The sequence below is a fragment of the Chiloscyllium punctatum genome, chromosome 36 (assembly GCF_047496795.1).
Source record: "Chiloscyllium punctatum isolate Juve2018m chromosome 36, sChiPun1.3, whole genome shotgun sequence".
Taxonomy (NCBI): Eukaryota; Metazoa; Chordata; class Chondrichthyes; order Orectolobiformes; family Hemiscylliidae; genus Chiloscyllium; species Chiloscyllium punctatum.
In genome coordinates this window covers 20,913,260-20,932,680 of record NC_092774.1, presented here as the reverse complement: position 1 = coordinate 20,932,680, position 19,421 = coordinate 20,913,260, and the positions used below count along the sequence as shown (strand labels likewise).

Genomic DNA, 19,421 nt, shown 5'->3' with positions numbered 1-19,421 from the left:
ACCTTCTGCTGCTGCCAGTAAACCTTACAATGCAGGTGAAACAATGAACCTGCACTCCAGAAAAATTTACAATTCCTCAGGATTCTAGCTACTCATTCACTGCTCCTTCTGATACGTGACATTGGAAAATTGGTGCTGGAGGTTGAAAGAAATTAGCAGCTTTAAAGAAAAAAAACCTGTTGGATCTCACAGCTTTCAATGAGAATCAGAGTCCGACAATGAATTCAAGTAACCTTTATTGCAACCCAACTTCATTACAGCTTCAGATTTTCCCAGAAAAAAGCGCACGAAAGTTAGCTTTTTAAAAAAAACAGCTCAAGGTCAAAGTGCACACACTCCCCATTCCCCCAATTTCTTTACAATTGGTCAGCACCAAATTATCCCTTTGATATTGGATCCTTGGTACAGCCTTCACCTGCAGGAAGTATTGCCTCACTCAGTAATTTCAGCCTACATACTGTATACAAGTTAGTTTCTCCAGCTCATTTGCAGGGGGGGCGGGGGGGCTGCAATCAAGAGTCAACCACACTGCTGTGGGTCTGGAGTCACACATAAGCCAGACTGGGTAAAGGATGCAGCTGGGATGACTGAGTGAATCCTTCCCTGCAACTGCAGTTTCATTCTCTAAAAAGAACATGAGTGAATAAGATGCGGCTTTTCTTCCCCTGAAAATGGTTTCATTGTTTGATTCGGAACTGCAGATTTCAATTGCGCCATCTGCCACGGTGGGATTCGAACCTCGGACCTCCCCAGAACCGGATTGAACGTCTCATCGAAAAATGGCACTTGTCGGTCGCTCCTTCAATTTCCCTGCGATGGCACGTGAACCCGCTGGTGTCTCTGGAGGTGGGAGGAGCGGGTGAAGCCTTTTCCGCACACGGAGCAGGTGAATGGCCTCTCCCCGGTGTGGACCCGCTGGTGGGTCAGCAGGCTGGAAGAATTGATGAATCCCTTCCCGCACTCGGGGCAGGTGAACGGCCTCTCCCCCGTGTGGACCCGCTCGTGCTGCCGTAAATTGCCCACATGACTGAATCCCTTCCCGCACACAGAGCAGGTGAACGGCCTCTCCCCGGTGTGTATCCGCCAGTGGGTCTGCAGGCCGGAAGAATCGATGAATCCCTTCCCGCACTCCGGGCAGGTGAAGGGCCTCTCCCCCGTGTGGACCCGCTGGTGGGTCAGCAGCCCGGAAGAATCGATGAATCCCTTCCCGCACTCTGGGCAGGTGAACGGCCTCTCCCCGGTGTGGACCCGCTCGTGATTCCGCAAGTTGCGCACGTGATGGAATCTCTTCCCACACTCATTGCAGGTGAACGGCCTCTCCCCCGTGTGGAGCCGCTGGTGCTTCCGCAGGTCGCCCACATGACGGAAGGCCTTCCCGCACTCGGGGCAGGTGAACGGCCTCTCCCCGGTGTGAACCCGCTGGTGCATCCGCAGATTGCCGACGTTACGGAAGGTCTTCCCGCACTCGGGGCAGGCGAAGGGCCTCTCCCCCGTGTGGACCCGCTCGTGATTACGCAGGTCACTCATCTGACTGAACCCCTGCCCGCACTCGGGGCACCTGAAGGGCCTCTCCCCCGTGTGGACCCGCTCGTGCTTCCGCAAGTTGCTTGTACGACGGAAAGCCTTCCCGCACTCGGAGCAAGTGAACGGCCTCTCCCCAGTGTGGATCCGCTTGTGGATCAGCAGTGTAGATGAATGTGCGAACCCCTTCCCGCACACCAAGCACGTGAAGGGCTTCTCTCCCGTGTGGACCCGCTGGTGCGCCCTCAGGTTGGAAGAATTCGCGAACCCCTTCCCGCACACCGAGCAGGTGAACGGCTTCTCCCCGGTGTGAACACGCTGGTGTGTCTGCAGCTGAGACAACTGAATGAATCCTTTCCCGCAACGGTGGCAGACAAACGGCCTCTCTCCGGTGTGAACACGCCTGTGGATTTCCAGCACCGAAGGGGAAGGGAATCCTTTCCCACAGTCCCCACATTTCCACGGTTTCTCCATGGGGAGAGCTTTCCTTGTGTCACTCTGGGTTTGAAATTACAAATACAAAGGGTACACGGTCTCTCCCCACCGTGAGGGGTGAGATTTTGATTCCCCCAAGCTGAGTAAATGGTTTGAGACACTTTTCACAGACAGCGCACTGAATCTCCCTCACTCGGGTGTCTCAGTATTCTTCCTGCCACACCATCTCTCAAGCAGACAAAAGCAAACATTTCCTCTCAATTGGAATGGCTGCTGATATTCAAGTCCCAATGAATCAAGGGGCTCTGTCAGAAGTCGATGGATCAATTGCTTTCAAGTTTCTTTCCGCACGTCTTCCTGCAAAAATAAATTCACAAAATAAGTGATCACTGTCAGTACAGTTAAATAAATATAACATTGGTGGCAATTCGTGTAGATTGCCTGATGCCTGCTGATCACATATTATCCAGGATACAGAAACCTGAAAACCCTCATTCAGCCAGATAGCCTTAAGTGTGTGTGGAGGGAAACTTCATTTAGGTGACAATAACCTGGAATAAGCTGAATCAAGGTATGAAAATAAAATATCAAGACTGCTTGCAGAAAAAAAAGCCAGTAAAGTTGCTGAATGAGTCAGGTAGAGAATAGGTCCCAGGGAAATAGTGAGGAAAGAGATTAACCTGAGATTCGTACAGTTGGGAAAGGGAGTGAGTCCAACAGTCAGGGCAGGAAGGAATAAAGCAGAGAACAAGGTAGGACTGATCAATTATCCTGCATTTACTTCAATGCAAGAGGCCTAACAGGGAGGGCAAATGAAGTCAGGGCTCATGGTTAGGAACATGGGACTGAGATATCATAGCAACTACAGAAATGTGGCTCAGGGATGAACAGGACTGGCAGCACAACGTTCCAGGATACAAATGCTATGGAAAAGTTAGAAAGGGGAGGGGGAGGGGAGTGGCATTTTGATAAGGGGATAGTATTACGGCTGTACTTAGGGAGGATATACCTGGGAATACATCCAGAAGAGTTACTGAAGTAGAACTTAGAAATAACAAAGGGATGATTCACTTTATTGGGATTGTAATATAGACCCTCTAATAGTCAGTGGGAATTTGAGAAACAAATTTAGAAGCAGATTTCAGTTATCTGTAAGAATAATAGGATGGTTATGTAGGGGATTTTAACTTTCCAAATATAGACAGGACTTGCCATAATGTTCAGGGTTTAGATTGAGAGGAATTTGTTAAGTGTGAACAAGAAAACTTTGAGTCAGTATGTAGATGTTCCTACTACAGAAGATGCAAAACCTGACCTACTTTTGAGAAATAAGGCAGGGCAGGTGACTGAGGTGTCAGTGGGGGGGCACTTTGGGGCCAGTGACCATAATTCCACGAGATTTAAAATAGTGATGGAAAAGGATAGACCAGATCTAAAAGTTGAAGTTCTAAATTAGAGGAAGGCTAATTTTGATAGTACTAGGCAAGAACTTTCAAAAGCTGATTGGGGGCAGATGTTCGCAGGTAAAAGGGACGGCTGGAAAATGGGAAGCCTTCAGAAATGGGATACCGAGAATCCAGAGAAAGTATATTCCTGTCAGGGTGAAAGGAAAGGCTGGTAGATATAGGGAATGCTGGATGACTAGAGAAATCGATGTTTTGGCTAACAAAAAGAAGGAAGCATATGACAGTATAGACAGGAGAAATCAAATGAATCCTTAATAGAGTATGAAGGTCGTAGGAGTATACTTAAAAGGGAAATCAGGAGGGTGAAAAGGGGACATGAGATAGCTTTGGCAAACAGTGTTCGAGTGAATTAGAAGAGTTTTTATAAATATGTTAAGGACAAAAGGGATGCCTTTTAAATGTTGTAATTGTAGCAGCCTCCACCACTTCCTCTGACAGCTCATTCCATACATGCACTACTCTCTGTGTGAAAAAGTTACCCCTTAGGTCCGTTTTAAATCTTTCCCCTCTCATCTCAAACCTACGCCCTCTAGTTTTGGACTCCCCTACAACGGGGAAAAGATTTTGGCTATTCACCCTACCCATACCTCTTATAAACACCTATTAGGTCACACCTCCGTCTCCGATGCTCCAGGGAAATTATCTCTGGCCTATTCAGCATCTCCCTATAGATCAAACTCTCCAGCTCTGCTAATGTCCTTGCAAATCTTTTCTGAACCCTTTCAAGTTTCACAACATTCTTCCATAGGAGGGTGACCAGAATTGCACACAATATTCCAAAAGTGGCCTAACCAATGTCCTGTACAGCCGCAATATGACCTCCCAACTCCTGTACTCAATGCTCTGACCAATACAGGAAAGCATACCAAATGCCTTCTTCATTATCCTGACTCCCTGCAATTCCTCTTCCAAGGAGCTTTTAACCTGCAAGATCGATTCATTCGGCAACACACCCCACTAACTGTGTAAGTCCTGCCCTGATTTGCCTTACCATAATGCAACAGCTGACATTTATCCAAATGAAACTCCATCTGCCACCCCTCGGCCTATCAGCCCATCTGATCAATTCTAATTTATATTGAACTTTCTTTCCTCTCTTATCCCTAAATGCTGATAATCTCCATCCCGCGCACACTCCCTCCATTCTCACTTTGCTGAACCTAATCCATATGCCGTACCTCATCCTGAAGGGGCTGGTTTGTGCTAATGAACAGGCCCACACTCAGGGGGGAAGGGGGATCTAATTGAAACCACACAAAATACTGAATGGCCTGAACAGAGTGGACGTTGGGAGGATGTTTCCATTGGTAGGAGAGATTAGGACCTGAGGGCACAGCATTAGAGTAAAGGGAAGATCTTTTAGAACAAAGATAAGGAGAAACCTTTTCAGCCAGAGAGTGGTGAACATATGGAATTCACTGCTCCAGAAGGTTGTGGAGGCGAGGTCACTGAGCATATGTGAGACGGAGATAGATAGGCTCGTGAGTATCAAGGACAATCGAGGGTTACGGGGAGAAAAGGGATTGAGAAACTTATCAGCCATGATTTAATGGCGGAGCAGTCCTGATGGGCTGAAAGGCCTCATTTCTGCTCCTGTGTTTTATGGTCTCTTGCTGTCCTGGACTACAAATGTGAGAATTGGGAGCGGGAGTAGCCATTTAGCCTGTCAAGACTGCACCAGCATTGAACAGATCATAAGTGGATATGAATATACCTACATCTCTGTGAATAGGCTGGAAAATTTTCCACTGGAGCAGAGGAGGTTGACTGGTGACCTTATAGAGGATTATAAAATCACGAGGGGTGTAGATGAGGTGACCGGCAGATATCCTTTGTCAAGGGTGGGGGTTCAAGATTAGGGAGCAAATTTTGAAGAGAGGAGACAGATTTTAAAAAGACATGAGGGGCACCATTTCTTTCCCCCACAGAGTGTGGCTCTTGGGTGGAATGAATGTCCAGAGGAAGGGGTGGATGCAGGTACAGTTAAAACATTTAAAAGACATTTGAATAAGTACATCACTGGAGGAGGCACTGTGGCTCAGTCGTTAGCACTGCTGCCTCACAGCACCAGAGACCTGGGTTCAATTCCCGCCTCGGACAACTGTGTGTGGAATTTGCACTTCCCCCCCGTGTCTGCGTGGGTTTCCTCCGGGTGCTCCAGTTTCCTCCCACAGTCAAAAGCTGTGCAGGTTAGGTGAATTGGCCATGCTAAATTGCCCGTAGTGTTAGGTGGATTAGTCAGGGACAAATATAGGGGGGAGGGGTTCTCTTCGGAGGGGCGGTATGGACTGGTTGGGCCCAAGGGCCTGTTTCCACACTGTAGGTAATCTAATGACAAAGTTTAATTTAGTTAAATGTGAGATGCTGAATTTTGGAAAAGCATATCAGAGCTGAACTTATACCCTTTATGGTAAGCTCCTGGGGAGTGTGCTGAACAAAGAGACACCTGGAGTGCAGGTGCATAGCCCCTTGAAGGTAGAGTCGGAGGTAGACAGGATAGTGAAGGCAGCATTTGGTATGCTTTCCTTTATTGGTTAGAGTATTGAATAAAGGAGTTGGGAGGTGATGTTGCAGCTGTACAGGACATTGGTGAGGCCACTTTTGGAATATTTTGTGCAACTCTGGATTCCTTCCCATCAGAAGGATCTTGTGAAACTTGAGAGGGTTCAGAAAAGATTTACCAGGATGATGCCAGGTTTGAAAGATTTGAGCTCTCAGGTGAGGCTGAACAGGCTGGGGCTGTTTTCCCTGGAGCATCGGAGGCTGAGGGGTGACCTTACAGAGGTTTATAAAATCATGAGGGGCACAGATAGGGTAAATAGACAAAAGTCTTTTCCCTGGGGTGAAGTAGTCCAGAACTAGAGGGGCATAGGTTTAGGGTGAGCGAGGAAAGACATAAAAGGGACCCAAGGGGCAGCTTTATCACATGGAGTGTGACGCATGTATGGAATGACCAGCCAGAGGAAGTGGTGGAGGCTGATATAATTACAGCATTTAAAAGGCATCTGGATTGGTCTGTAAATAGGAAGGGTTTAGATGGATATGGGCCAAGTGCTGACAAATAGGACTAGATTAGAATAACTGGTCGGCATGGACAAGTTAGACCGAAGGGTCTGTTTCCATGCTGTACATCTCTATGACTCCAATAGGAAAGGCTCAGAGGGATATGGGCTAAACACAGGCAGGTGGGTATACTTTAGTTTGAGAACATAGTCAGCATGGTGAAGTCAGACTAAAGGGGTTGTTTTTGTAACTGATCTGTACTAGTCTCCAAACCTTTTTCTTGCCTTCCTTCATAACCATCCACTTCTTTATCGTCCAAAAATCAGATGAACTCAGCCTTGGATATATTCCATGATGCCCTAACTTCAGGAAGACATTCCCACTTCTCAACTCAATTCCTCTTGCTAACAGACCACTTGCCTTGCTCATTGCTTGCTGCACCTGTCTAACAGCTGGCATTGACTGGTGTAGAAGGACACTGAGGCCCCTTTGTACGTCCACACATCATTCCTGATGAAGGGCTCATGCCCATAACGTCAATTCTCCTGCATTTGCCATGTGTTTGTCAATTGAAACACAGACCTGGACCAACTTTTCCAGAGTCTGTCCCCTTCCTGGATTCACTCCCTTTCCTTTCAGTTGCTGCAGGTCAACAATTGAACCCCAGAATGGAAAAAAAGAAATAGAAAAGGGAGTGTTGTACTCACAGATGTTGGACAGAGGAAGGAAGTTGCAGTCTGGGGGTGAAGCTCAATCTTTATTCAGAGAGAGAGAAGAGCAGCAGCTTCAGAAGCTCATGGTCCAACTTCCGCATCCAGACTGTGGGGTTGCTGTGATTGGCAGGAGGACCAGTCTCCATCCGGTCCTCCGGAGCCTCCCATTGGTCCAGCAAAACAAGGTCGTGGGGCGTTTCCCGTGTGTGACAGGAGCATGCGCAGTGTTTTGCTGACACCGGCGAACTGACGTTGTGTGGCTGCTGACACCGAGGAGCATGCGCAGTGTGGAGATGCTGGTCTTACTGACAGATTTTCTAAGCTAAAAATCACACAACGCCAGGTTATAGTCCAACAGGTTTGGTTCAATCACTGGCGTTCGAAGCGCTGCTTCTTCATCGGATGGTTGTGGAGCATAATCATAAGATGCAGACATTACAGCAACAGGATTGCATTGTCATGGATTGTAATATTAAACAAATTTAGCTCACATCTTTTAGAATGACCACTTTAATTTCGGTTCCTTCTAATGTAAATGCCAGCACTTTTTTAAAGTTACATGCTCAAGATAGCTTTTAACAACGGGTGTCATCTCAGCTCAGATAGTGCATTGAAGGTGTTAAGTTAAAGTCTGTCTTGTTAGGTCAGCCTGATTCTATTTCTAAAGTGATATTACAGAATCTTACGTGTATTTATGCAGTTCTTGAGCAAAATAAAATGTAATTCTGCAAGTGCGAATTCATCCCACAAACTCGGGGAAACGAGGGCATGGGTGTCTGGGGGGTGTAATGGGGTATAAGTGTGTGTGTGTGTAAGAGAGAGAGCATATGAGCGCTTGTGCATGGGAGAGGGTCTGTGTGAGTGTGTTGTTCTGGAGGAGCATGTGTTTGTGTGAGTGCGCACTTGTGTGCATGTGTGTGTGAGAGAGAGAGAGTGCATAATGTAGTGGGGTCACCTGGAGTGTGACATGATCCCAAGTTCCCTGTTGAGGCCATCCCCATGGGTACCATATTTGGATATCAGCCTTTGCTCATCCACTTTCTGTTGTTGCCTGTCCTGAAGTCCGCCTTGGAGGATGGTCACCCGAAGGTCCGAGGCTGAATGTCCTGCACTGCTGAAGTGTTCCTCAACTGGGAGGGAACACTCCTGCCTGGTGATTGTTGTGCAGTGGCCATCAATCCATTGCTGTAGCCTCTGCTTGGTCTCGTCAATATACCATGCCTCAGCACATCATTTCTTGCAGCATATGAGGTAAACAATGTGAGCTGATTCACATGAGTGCCTAGTAATCGTGTGGACGCTCTGACATGTCTTGCAGCATCTGCCATGACAAGGTTGCATCATGTTGTCCTGAAGGCCAGGCAGTTTGCTGCAAACTGTTTCGGTTTGGTGGTTGTTTGGAGGTATGGGGAAGGTCTTGGTGAGGTGCTCATCCTCAATGATCATATGTTGCAGGCTGCGAAAAACATGGCGTGGTTTTTCAGTTCTCGAGAAGTACTGGACACAAAGGGTACCATATTGGTTGCAGCTCATGTCTGTCTCCTGAGAAGGTCATTACTGTTTCTCACTGTGACACATTGGAACTGGCAGTTGATGAGTTGAACATTGTACCCCCTTCTTATGAGAGCACGCTTGTGTACTTCCGAGTGTCTGTCACGTTCCTCCTCACCTGAACAGATCCTGTGTATGCGAAGGGCTTGTCCAGAGGGGGTGGCTGTTTTAATATGTTTCGGGTGGAAGCTAGAGAAGTGTAGCACTGTCAGGTTATCCATGGGTTTGCGATACATGGAAGTGCTGAGATGCCCATCCTAGATGGAGATGCATGTGTCCAAGAATGAGACATGGTGAGTGTGATGGTGGGATGAAACTTGTTGATATCACTGTGTGGTTGTTTCAGTGACTCCTCGCCATAGGTCCAGAGGAAGAAATGTCATCAATATATCCGGTGTATAGTGCTGATTGGAGGTCCTGTGCAGAAAAGAAGTCTTGTTTGAACCGATGCATGAAAATGTTGGCATACTGGGGTGCACATTTGGTCCCCATGGCTGTTCCATGTGTCTGGATGAAGAACTGGTTGTCAAAGGTGAAAATGTTGTGGTCAAGGATGAAGCAGATATGTTGTAGGACAGTGCTCAGAGATTGGTGGTTGTTGGTATTGAGTACTGAGGCTGTTACCATGATGCCATCATCGCGGGGAATGCTGGTGTAAAGTGCTGAAATGTCCATTGTGACAAAGAATGTTCCTGATTCGACTGGTCCGTGGTAGCAGAGTTTCTGGCAGAAATCTGTAATGTTGTGACAGAAGCTTGGGGCCCCCTGCACAATGAGTTTCAAGATGCCTTCAACATAGCCAGAGAAGTTCTCACACAGGGTCCCATGGCCTGATACACTGAACCTCCTCGTGTGTTGGCTTTGTGTATCTTCGGAAGGCAGGAGAAGTCGCTTTCGTGAGAATATGTGGGATGAGGGTACGTAGGGAACTCTGAAGGATTGGATCGAAAGTCTTAGAACATAGAACATAGAAAGGTACAACACAGAACAGGCCCTCTGGCCCACAATATTGTACCGAGGATTAATCCTAATATAAAATAAAATAACTTAACCTACGCAGCCCTCAACTCACTGCTATCCATGTGCATGTCCAGCAGTCGCTTAAATGCCCCCAATGACTCTGCTTCCACCACCACAGCTGGCAACGCATTCCATGCATTCACAACTCTCTGCATAAAGAACCTACCTCTGATGCCCCCTCTATACCTCTCCACTAATATCTTAAAACTATGACCCCTCGTGCCAGTCAATCCTGCCCCAATCTCTGGCTATTGACTCTATCTATTCCACTCATTATCTTGTATACCTCAATCAGGTCACCTCTCTTCCTCCTTCTCTTCAGAGAGAAAAGTCCGAGCTTATCAAAGAGTAACCCATCCAGATCCATTCCCTGACTACTCTACTTTACCCCTGACTAATGCCCCTAACATACACATCCCTGAACACTATGGGCAATTTAGCATGGCCAATCCAGCCTAACCTGCACATCTTTGGACTGTGGGAGGAAACTGGAGCACCCGGATTAAACCCACACAGACACAGGGAGAAGGTACAAACTCCACACAGTCACCCCAGGCTAGAATTGAACCCAGGTCCCTGGCATAGTGAGGCAGCAGTGCTAACCACTGAGCCACCTGATAAAGTAAATAGTAGGAGATGGTTTCGATCCATCGACCTCTGGGTTATAGGCCCAGCACACCTCCGCTGCACCGCTCTGCTCCACTAATGATCAACGTTGTTAGTTCACGGGTGTGCTCTTTGGTCGGATCAGCCAGCAGTGTTCCTGGTCAGTTGTCTGTACACTTCCTTGCAATAGTCCATTCTGTTCTGAATTGCTCAAAGACTGCATAAATTCATGTAAGATTCTGTAACTCCCACTCTCGAAATAGAATCAGTCTGACATAACATTGGGAGACAGACAACTATAACTTCACATCTTCAATGCATTGTCTGAGATGATACCTATTGTTAAAATCTATTTTGAGAATGTAACTTTAAAAAAGTCCTGGGATTTACAAATGAAGGAACTGAAGCTAACATGGTCATTCTCAAAGATGAAAGATGTAAGCTAACCTGCACATCCCTGGGCACTTTAGCACGGCTGATCCAATCTAACGTGCAGATCTTTGGAGGAGACTAGGAACACCTAGAGGTAACCCACACAGACACAAGGGGGAGAACATGCCGAACTATACACAGACTATACACACCCTGGAATCGATTCCAGGCTCATGGCACTGTGAAGCAGCAGTGCTAACCACTGAGCCACCTAGTACCCAGAATTTTGAGTTTCTGCGTTGCCTTTGTAGCTTCTAACTTCTCATGTACCCTCAGCAGAGGCTCTCTCCTCCTGACATTGTTGGACCACACCTGCTGCAACCTCCCTTTCCCACTTCTCCAGCCCTGAGCACGTCGGTTCCCGAATCGTGGCGCAGAGAGACGCCGATGCCATCTGGCCTCCGACCGCCAAGTGCACAGATTGAAAACAATCCCTGTCACTATTCTGTCCCTTACCTCCCCCTCCCTGACATTGTTCTTACTCCCACCACCCAGCCAGTTAGCTCCTGCACCCTGCAGCCCTCTGTCAGATCCCCTTTATCTGCTTGACCCAGGCTCACACCCTCCTGAACCTGTCCACTGACCCAATCAGAAGGCTCTGTCCAGAGGGAAAGACCATCTCCCAGAATAAAGTGTCTGCTTCCCCCCTGCAGTCTGGCTTCCAGCTCCATCTCTCTGAGCCGAAGGTCCTCCAGCCTGTGTTTGCCCTGGGTCACAGCATCCAGAGGCTCCCACCTTCTGCAAATCGAAAGACAAGTCCCACCCTGCTCTCTCCAATGTGTGTTATGTAACTGCTTCATCATTCCCAGTGGCGGAGCACAGGCTGATAGCCAAGTTCGGAACCCATGAGGATGGCATCAACTGGGACCGTGGGCTCATGTTACACTACAGGTGATCCTGCTACACTGTACACATTCTCCCTCTCTCTCTCTCTCTCACACACACACACACAGAGTCTTGCACACTCATACACTCATGCAGACCCTCTCTCAGACACGCACACACATACACCCCCCCACACTCACACCCACGCACACACCCTCTCACAGGCTTACACTCCTTCACACTCACACTTTACCAAGCATGTATACTTGCAAACACACGCTCTCTCACATGCACTCACACGAATGCACACACTCACTCACTCTCTCGCATGCACACGTACATATACGTCTATGGGATGAATTTGCACTTACAGATACGTTCTATTGTGCGATTTTTGAGCCAAATCTGCAGGCACTCAATCCATTTAATATTTTATAAATTCCGAATTTGGAAACAGAATCAGTCTGACTCAAGACAGACTCTAACCTCACACCTTTCATGCGTTATCTGAGCCAAGATGTCACCTCTTTTTACAAAACCTTAAGTGATCTCCAGACTGTGACTTAAAAGAGGTTCTGGGATTTCTATATCAATGAACTGAAACCTGCAATCTATTCTAAAAGATGACAGGAGTTAGAGACCGTGGGAAAAATGTTTGCTTAATATAGTTCTGACAAGTGAAACAACAGTAACTCCAAGTAAGAGAACTGGGATAGAATGTGCAACTGTAATTGTTTATGCATAAAACATAGATAGGACCATTTCACCCCAATTTGTTGTGTCTCTGGAATCATTTAATCAATCTGATACAATACTAAGAGTAAGTTTCAGTTAAGATCCTTCAAATAATCATAGATATAGATTCCACAGTAGTTACAAATCTAACTATACACAAAAAAATCACTTAAAGCATTATAGAAAAAGGTTCCAACCAGTTTCAGACAATAAAAGCAGCCCCTGTCTCATTACAGAGAGGAATGAATCAGAGAGACAGAAATAGGCAGACATTGGAATGTGAGGTGAATGAACACATTATAAAACACCCAAGGATAAAGATAGAGGTGTCTGGTAAATATGGGAAGCAACAACCTGTTAGCTGAAGAATTCTGACATTAGGTGTAACCTCATAACTTGGCTGGAACTGATCAAAAATCAATATCCTTTTGGATCACCTGTAATGAGGAATTTAAAAGGTTTCTGAAGTGATGGGCAAGTATCCAATGAATTGGCAGTTAACACAGTGCAGCTGGTAAATGTTACTTGAATACAGGATCCAGTGTGAAAAAGCCTCAAGGAGGGAGATAAGAGGGTCTGGGAAACTTCACAAAGGTCCGGGGCAGGACCACAAGCCTGTCCATCTCTTTGTCGTTCCGTGAAACGATTAGCTTCATTGGGAATACATTTGAGGTCAGCTGAAACTGGATAAGACAGTTATGGTCCAGAGAGCCAATTACAAAGGGATAACTAGGCGGTGCTGACCAATAGCAATCAAGAGGGAACTGGGGGTGTGTGCTCGAAGTTGAAACTGTTTAAGTTAATACACTTTTGGCTTTTGGTGTGCTCTGGAGAAATGAAGATGTACTGAAAATGAAGCTGCAATATAGATTACCTGAAACCACCTCTGCGACTCAGACTCTCATCAGAAAATACGAGACCTAACATTCCCCCAGGGTAATGGAGTCCAAAACTAGAGGACATAATGTTCAGGTGAGATTTAACAGGGACCTGAGGGGCAATGTTTTCATGCAGAGGGTGGTGCGTGTGTGGAACGAGTTGCCAGAGAAAGTGCAGGATAGAAATTCACAACAGACTGTTCTAGTCCAGGAACATCTATGCCCTCTCTTATTCACTAAAAGCTATAAAGCTCCATCCCACACCCTCTTCCCTCCATTCTCACTCTGCTGTACCTAATATGCCTCCCCATTCTCCTGAAGGGTCTGACTGACAGACCCACACTCACCTCCTTCCCATCCTGGGGAACGCAGTGTGTGAATTATAACCAATCATGTTTCAGTAGAGCATCATAAAAAGGAGCAGAAACAGGCCATTCAGCCCATTGGGTCTGCTCCATCTCTCGATCATGGCTGATATGTTTCTCAACCTCATGCTCCTGCCTTCTCCCCATCACCCTTGATCCCTTCACTAATCAACAACTGATTTATCTCAGTCTTAAATGCATTCACTGGCTTGCCCTCCACATCCCAACCCCACCCCCACCTCAGTGGGTGTTACAGATTAACCACTGTCTGGCTGAAGAAATTCCCCCTCACCTCAGGGTCATTCCTTCACATTGAGGCTGTGCCCTTGAGTACTGGATCTCTCCTACAAATGGAAACATCTTCTTCACACCCACTCTATACAGGCCTCTCAGTCTCCTGTGAGACTCAACTTCTCCCTCTCCATCCTTCTTAATGCCACCTCATCCAGACCCAGAGTCCTCAAACGCTCCTCATTTGGCAAGCTCTTCAACCCCATGATCATTCTTGTAAACCTCCTCTGAAACCCACCCCCCTCCAAGGCCAGCACATCCTTCCTCAGATACGGAGCCCAAAACTGCTCACAATGTTCCAAATGTGGTCTGACCAGAGCCTTATACAGCCTATGCAGTACTTCCCTGCTCTTGTATTCTAACCCTCTTAACAATGAATGCTAACATTGCGTTTGCCTTCCTAACTGCTCATGAAACCTGCTGGTTAACATTAATAGAAACCTGAGCTGGGTCTTCCTTTGTGTTTCACATTTCTGAAGCCTTTCCAATTTTGAAAATAGTCTCTGCTTCTCGTCTTCCCACCAAAGTGGATAACCTCACATTTTGCCACATTGTATTCCATCTGCCCCTTCTCTGGCCATTATCCTGGCCTGTCCATGTCCTTCTTTCAGCTTCCCTACTTCCTCACTGCTCCCTGTCCCTACTGTTGTGTTATCTGTATTAGACAACAATGCCCTCAGTTCCCTTTGTCCAGATTGTTTGCACCTAACATGAAGAGTTGAGGTTCCAGCACACCCCCCTTCTGGAATTCCGCTTGCCCGTCCTGAAAAAGACCCCTTTTTCCCCAACTCTCTGTCTTCTGACAGTCAGCCAATCCTCTATCCATGCCAGTGCCTTGCCCCTAACACCAAGGACTCATCCTATTGAGCAGCCTCCTGCGTGGCACCTTGTCAAAGGCCTTCTGGAAATGCAAATTGGTCATGTCCATTGGCTTTCCTTTCTCCAACTTACTCTTTACCTGCTCAAAGAATCCTAACAGATTAATCAGACAATGACCTCCTCTTGTCAAAGCTGTGCAGACTCAGTCCTGTTTTACCATGCAATAAATACTTTGCACTCTTACCCTTCATGAACCCTGTTCAGTTTACACATTTTACCATAAATAAGCTGTTCTGTTCATTAAAACATAATCAAGTTTAAAGATTTAATATCATGCATGTACACTATTTTTGCCCCTCATGACATCTTATCCTTCTAAAGAAATCCTTCAAAAATATTAGCACAAGGTATGAAACTGACTGTGTGACTATATGAAATGAATGAGAAAGGAGCATCTAAATATCTAAACCTACCCATGCAACAGTCAAAAAGGCACAACAACGCCTTTTCTTACTTAGAAAAATTGGCATGTCTGTAAGGATCCTCACCAACATTTACAGATGCACCACAGAAAGCATTGTATCTGGGTTCATCATGGCCTGGTATGGCAACCGCTCTGCCCAGGACTGGAAGAAACTACAGAAGGTTGTACGCACAGCACTGTCCATCATGGAGACCAACCTCTCATCCATGGAATCGATCTACACTTCTCGTTGCCGCGGAAAGGCTGCCAACATCATCAAAGACCATTCCCACCCCCACTACACCCTCTCCCGTCTGGCAGAAGATTCAGAAGCTTGAACACATTGCACCAGGTTCAATAATAGCTTCTTCCCTACCATTATTAGTCTGTTGAATTGACCTCTCAAATTTCAAATCTACTGTTGACCTTGCCTTTGTGCACCTCCTGTGCAACCTCGCTTTTTGCCTCACTGTCTCTAAAAAAATGTATGACCTACATGTCCTTGTTTGCTAAGGTCTGACTGTACTGCTCACAAAACAAAACCTTTGTCTGAACTTGGGTACATAGAACATAGCTCAGCACAATACAGGCCCTTCGGTACTCGATGTTGTGCTGGCCTTTTATCTTACTCTAAGATCAGATTAACTTCCATACCCTTCATTGTACTAAGTTCCACGTACTTATCCAAGAGTTGCTTAAATGTCCCTAATGTATCCGACTCTCCTACCACTGCTGGCAGTGCGTTCCATGCACCCACCACTCTCTGAGTAAAAACCCTACTCTGACATCTTCCCTAGACCTTCCTCCAATAACCTTAAAAATATGCCCCCTTATAAACCTTAAAAATATGCCCCCATTTCTGCCAAGGCTAACCACTCTGTCTATGTGTCTGACAGTCACTTCTATCAAATCACCTCTCAACCTTCTTCGCTCCAATGAGAAAAGCCCTAGCTCCATCAACCATTCTTCATAAGAATGCCCTCCAGTCCAGACAGCATCCTGGTAAATCTCCTCTGCACCCTCTCTGAGCTTTCACATTTTTCCTGTAATGAGGCGACCAGAACTGAACACAATATTCCAAGTGTGGTCTAACCAGGGCTCTATAGAGCTGCAGCATAACCTCTCAGCTCTTAAACCCAATCCCCCTGCTAATGAAAGCCTTTTTAATAACCCTATCAACTTGGTGGCGACTTTGAGGGATCTGTGGGCATGGACCCCAAGATCCCTCTGTTCCTCCACACTGCCAAGAATCCTGCCTTTAACCCCGTATTCTGCATTCAAATTTGACCTTCCAAATTGATGGTTGAGCACCATCTGCCACTTATCAGCCTCGTTCGGCATCTTGTCAATAGCTTGTTGCAACCTACAACAGCCCTCCATACTATCCACAACTCCTCCAACTAATTGTGGTACATGTGGGAATAAATCAAATCAAATCAAATCAACAAGCTCTCACAAGAACCCTCAGAGAGAATCTGACCCGTTTCTCATGCCGATTCAACATTCTTGCATCTGTCCTGATGGCAGATCAAGAGGCCATCCTTCTTGACAGACAAATATACGTGTCACGCTGAGGAAACAACGCCTGTCAACGTCTATAATGAACACAGATCTCAACCAACCTGTTCCAGAGTCGGTCCCCTCCACTGGATTGACTTCCTTTCCCTGCAGCTCCCACAAACCAACAGTTGAACCCCAGGGTGAGAAAAGGAAGGGCAGGTGAGAAAAGAGAGTGCTGTACTCATAGACATTGGAGGGAGGAAGTTGCAGTCTGAGGTGAAGCTCAATCTTCATTCAGAGAGAGAGAGGAGCAGCAGCTTCAGAAGCTCATTGTCCAACTTCCGCATTCAGACAATAAGAGGGCCTTGATTGGCAGGAGGACCAGTGCTCTCCAGCCCTCCAGGGTTTTCTATTGGTTATCTCCACTTCCATCAGAACAATAAGGGGCATAGAACCACACTGATCTCACATGCGCACCTGCACCACCCTCACCGCTTTCATTGGTACTGCCCGCGGCCCATAGGGCGGTGTCTGGAGTGCATGGGATTGTGGGAGGTAAAGCTTCCATTACCCTCTATCTCCAGTACCACACGACCGCACTGGATTAAAGTAATGAAAGCAAGTGTCCCATCTACCTTCTTAACCTTCCTATTCACGTGTTAGTGAAGTACACACCAGGAGACAATCTTTAATTGATTTTAGATTTGAAACACTACAGATTTTTAACTGTAAACTCTATTTTCATTTCAATACATCGCTCTTTATCTGTCCTCAAATAATGCCCTCCATCTCTCCCTCCTTAACGCTGATTTTTATTTTAGTTTTCAGACTCTGTTTCCATAACTTATTAAAAGTTACTAGTGGTACCTGGGCATCGCTGGCCGGACAGCATTTAGTTCCCTTTGAGAAGGTAAGTGGTGAGCTGCCTTCTTGAACCGCTGCAGTTCTCACACTGTCCGGTGACCCACAATACCACAAGGGGAGCGAAATCCCAGGATTTTGACCCAGCAAGACTGAAGGAAGAACAATATATTTTCAAGTCAAGATGGTGACTGGTTTGGAGGGGCACTTGCAAGTGGTTGTGTTCCCAAGTATCTATTGTCCTGGCCCTTTGAGTTAGAAGTGGTTGTTCATTTAGAAGGTATTGTTTAAGGATCTTTGGTGGATTTCTGCGGTGCATATTGGTAATAAATGTGTCAAACTGAGGAAACAAAGCCTGTCAATGTCAATAATGAACACAGATCTCCACCAACCTGTTCCAGAGTCTTGGAAAAGGGAGTCGAAGGGTGGGTCAGTAAATTTGCAGACGATACGAAGATTGGTGGAGTTGTGGATAGTGAGGAGGGCTGTTGTCGGCTGCAAAGGGACTTAGATATGATGCAGAGCTGGGCTGAGGAGTGGCAGATGGAGTTCAACCCTGTCAAGTGTGAGGTTGTCCATTTTGGAAGGACAAATAAGAATGCGGAATACAGGGTTAACGGTAGGGTTCTTAGTAAGGTAGAGGAGCAGAGGGATCCTGGGGTCTATGTTCATAGATCTTTGAAAGTTGCCACTCAGGTGGATAGAGTTTGTAAGAAGGCCTATAGTGTATTAGTGTTCATTAGCAGACGGATTGAATTCAAGAGTCATGAGGTGATGTTGCAGCTGTATAGGAGCTTGGTAAGGCCACATTTGGAATACTGTGTGCAGTTTGGGTCGCCTCATTTTCGGAAAGATGTGGAAGCTTTGGAGAGGGTGCAGAGAAGATTTACCAGGATGTTGCCTGGAATGGAGAATAGGTCGTACGAGGATAGGTTGAGAGTGCTAGGCCTTTTCTCATTGGAACGGTGAAGGATGAGGGGTGACTTGATAGAGGTTTATAAGATGATCGGGGAATAGATAGAGTAGACAGTCAGAGACTTTTTCCCCGGGTACAACAGAGTGTTACAAGGGGACATAAATTTAAGGTGAAGGGTGGAAGGTATAGGGGGGGGGATGTCAGGGGTAGGTTCTTTACCCAGAGTGTGGTGGGGGCATGGAATGCGCTCCCTGTGGGAGTGGCAGAGTCAGCATCATTGGTGACCTTTAAGCGGCAATTGGATAGGTACATGGATAGGTGCTTAAGCTAGGACAAATGTTCGGCACAACATCATGGGCCAAAGGGTCTGTTCTGTGCTGTATTGTTCTATGTTCTATATTGTAGATGGTACACTACTGCTTCTGAACTGTGGTGGCAGAGGGAGTGGGTGCATGTGGATATGGTGTCAATCAAGCAGGCTACTTTGCCCTGGATGGTATCAAGCTTTTTGAGTGCTGTTGAAGTTGCATCCATCTAAGCTAGAGGGAGAGTATTTCGTCACACTGCTGACTTGTGCCTTGTAGAAGATGGACAGATTTTGGGGAGTCAGGAGGTGAGCTACTTGCCACAGTATTTCTGGTCTCTGGCCTGCTCTTGTCGTCACTTTGGTGAGTGTAGTTGAGTTTCTTCGCAATGGTAAACCCCAAGGATGTTGATAGTGGGGTATTTAGTGACAGTAACACCAATGAATGTCACGGGGCAGTGGTCAGATTATCTCTTTTGGGATGTTATGATACAGGTTAAACTCTCCTGCTTAATTTAAACCAGCAACACAGAAAAAAGTTATCCCATGCTGTAATCTGTGAAAATTCAAAAGGCCAAGAACTATCTAAAGGAAAAATTAACCATTTTATTTCTTAAGGTATAACAGCGAATCATTAACTAACAACTATTTACAACTTCTTCCATGATCCTGCCTTTTACCTTCCCATCTATAGTACTTATCCAATAAAACATCCCA

At 46.4% G+C, this 19,421-nt stretch overlaps 1 protein-coding gene across 3 annotated transcripts in view; it reads right to left on the bottom strand.

The window, feature by feature from the left end:
- Positions 1 to 219: 219 nt before the first annotated feature.
- The window catches only part of LOC140460853 (uncharacterized), a 31,959-nt gene continuing 12,757 nt past the window's right edge, over positions 220 to 19,421 (bottom strand). Inside the window, exons 1-2 of one of the 3 annotated variants that reach the window (XM_072555545.1) lie at positions 7,133 to 7,460; positions 220 to 2,313 (exon numbers count right to left, since the gene is read on the bottom strand). In XM_072555545.1, coding sequence (XP_072411646.1) covers positions 802 to 1,995 — 1,194 coding nt within the window. In that variant the 5' untranslated portion in view covers positions 1,996 to 2,313; positions 7,133 to 7,460 and the 3' untranslated portion in view covers positions 220 to 801. Of the gene's footprint in view, positions 2,314 to 7,132; positions 7,461 to 19,421 lie in introns of those variants that run through there. The other 2 variants (XM_072555546.1, XM_072555547.1) reach the window with 2 other exon arrangements.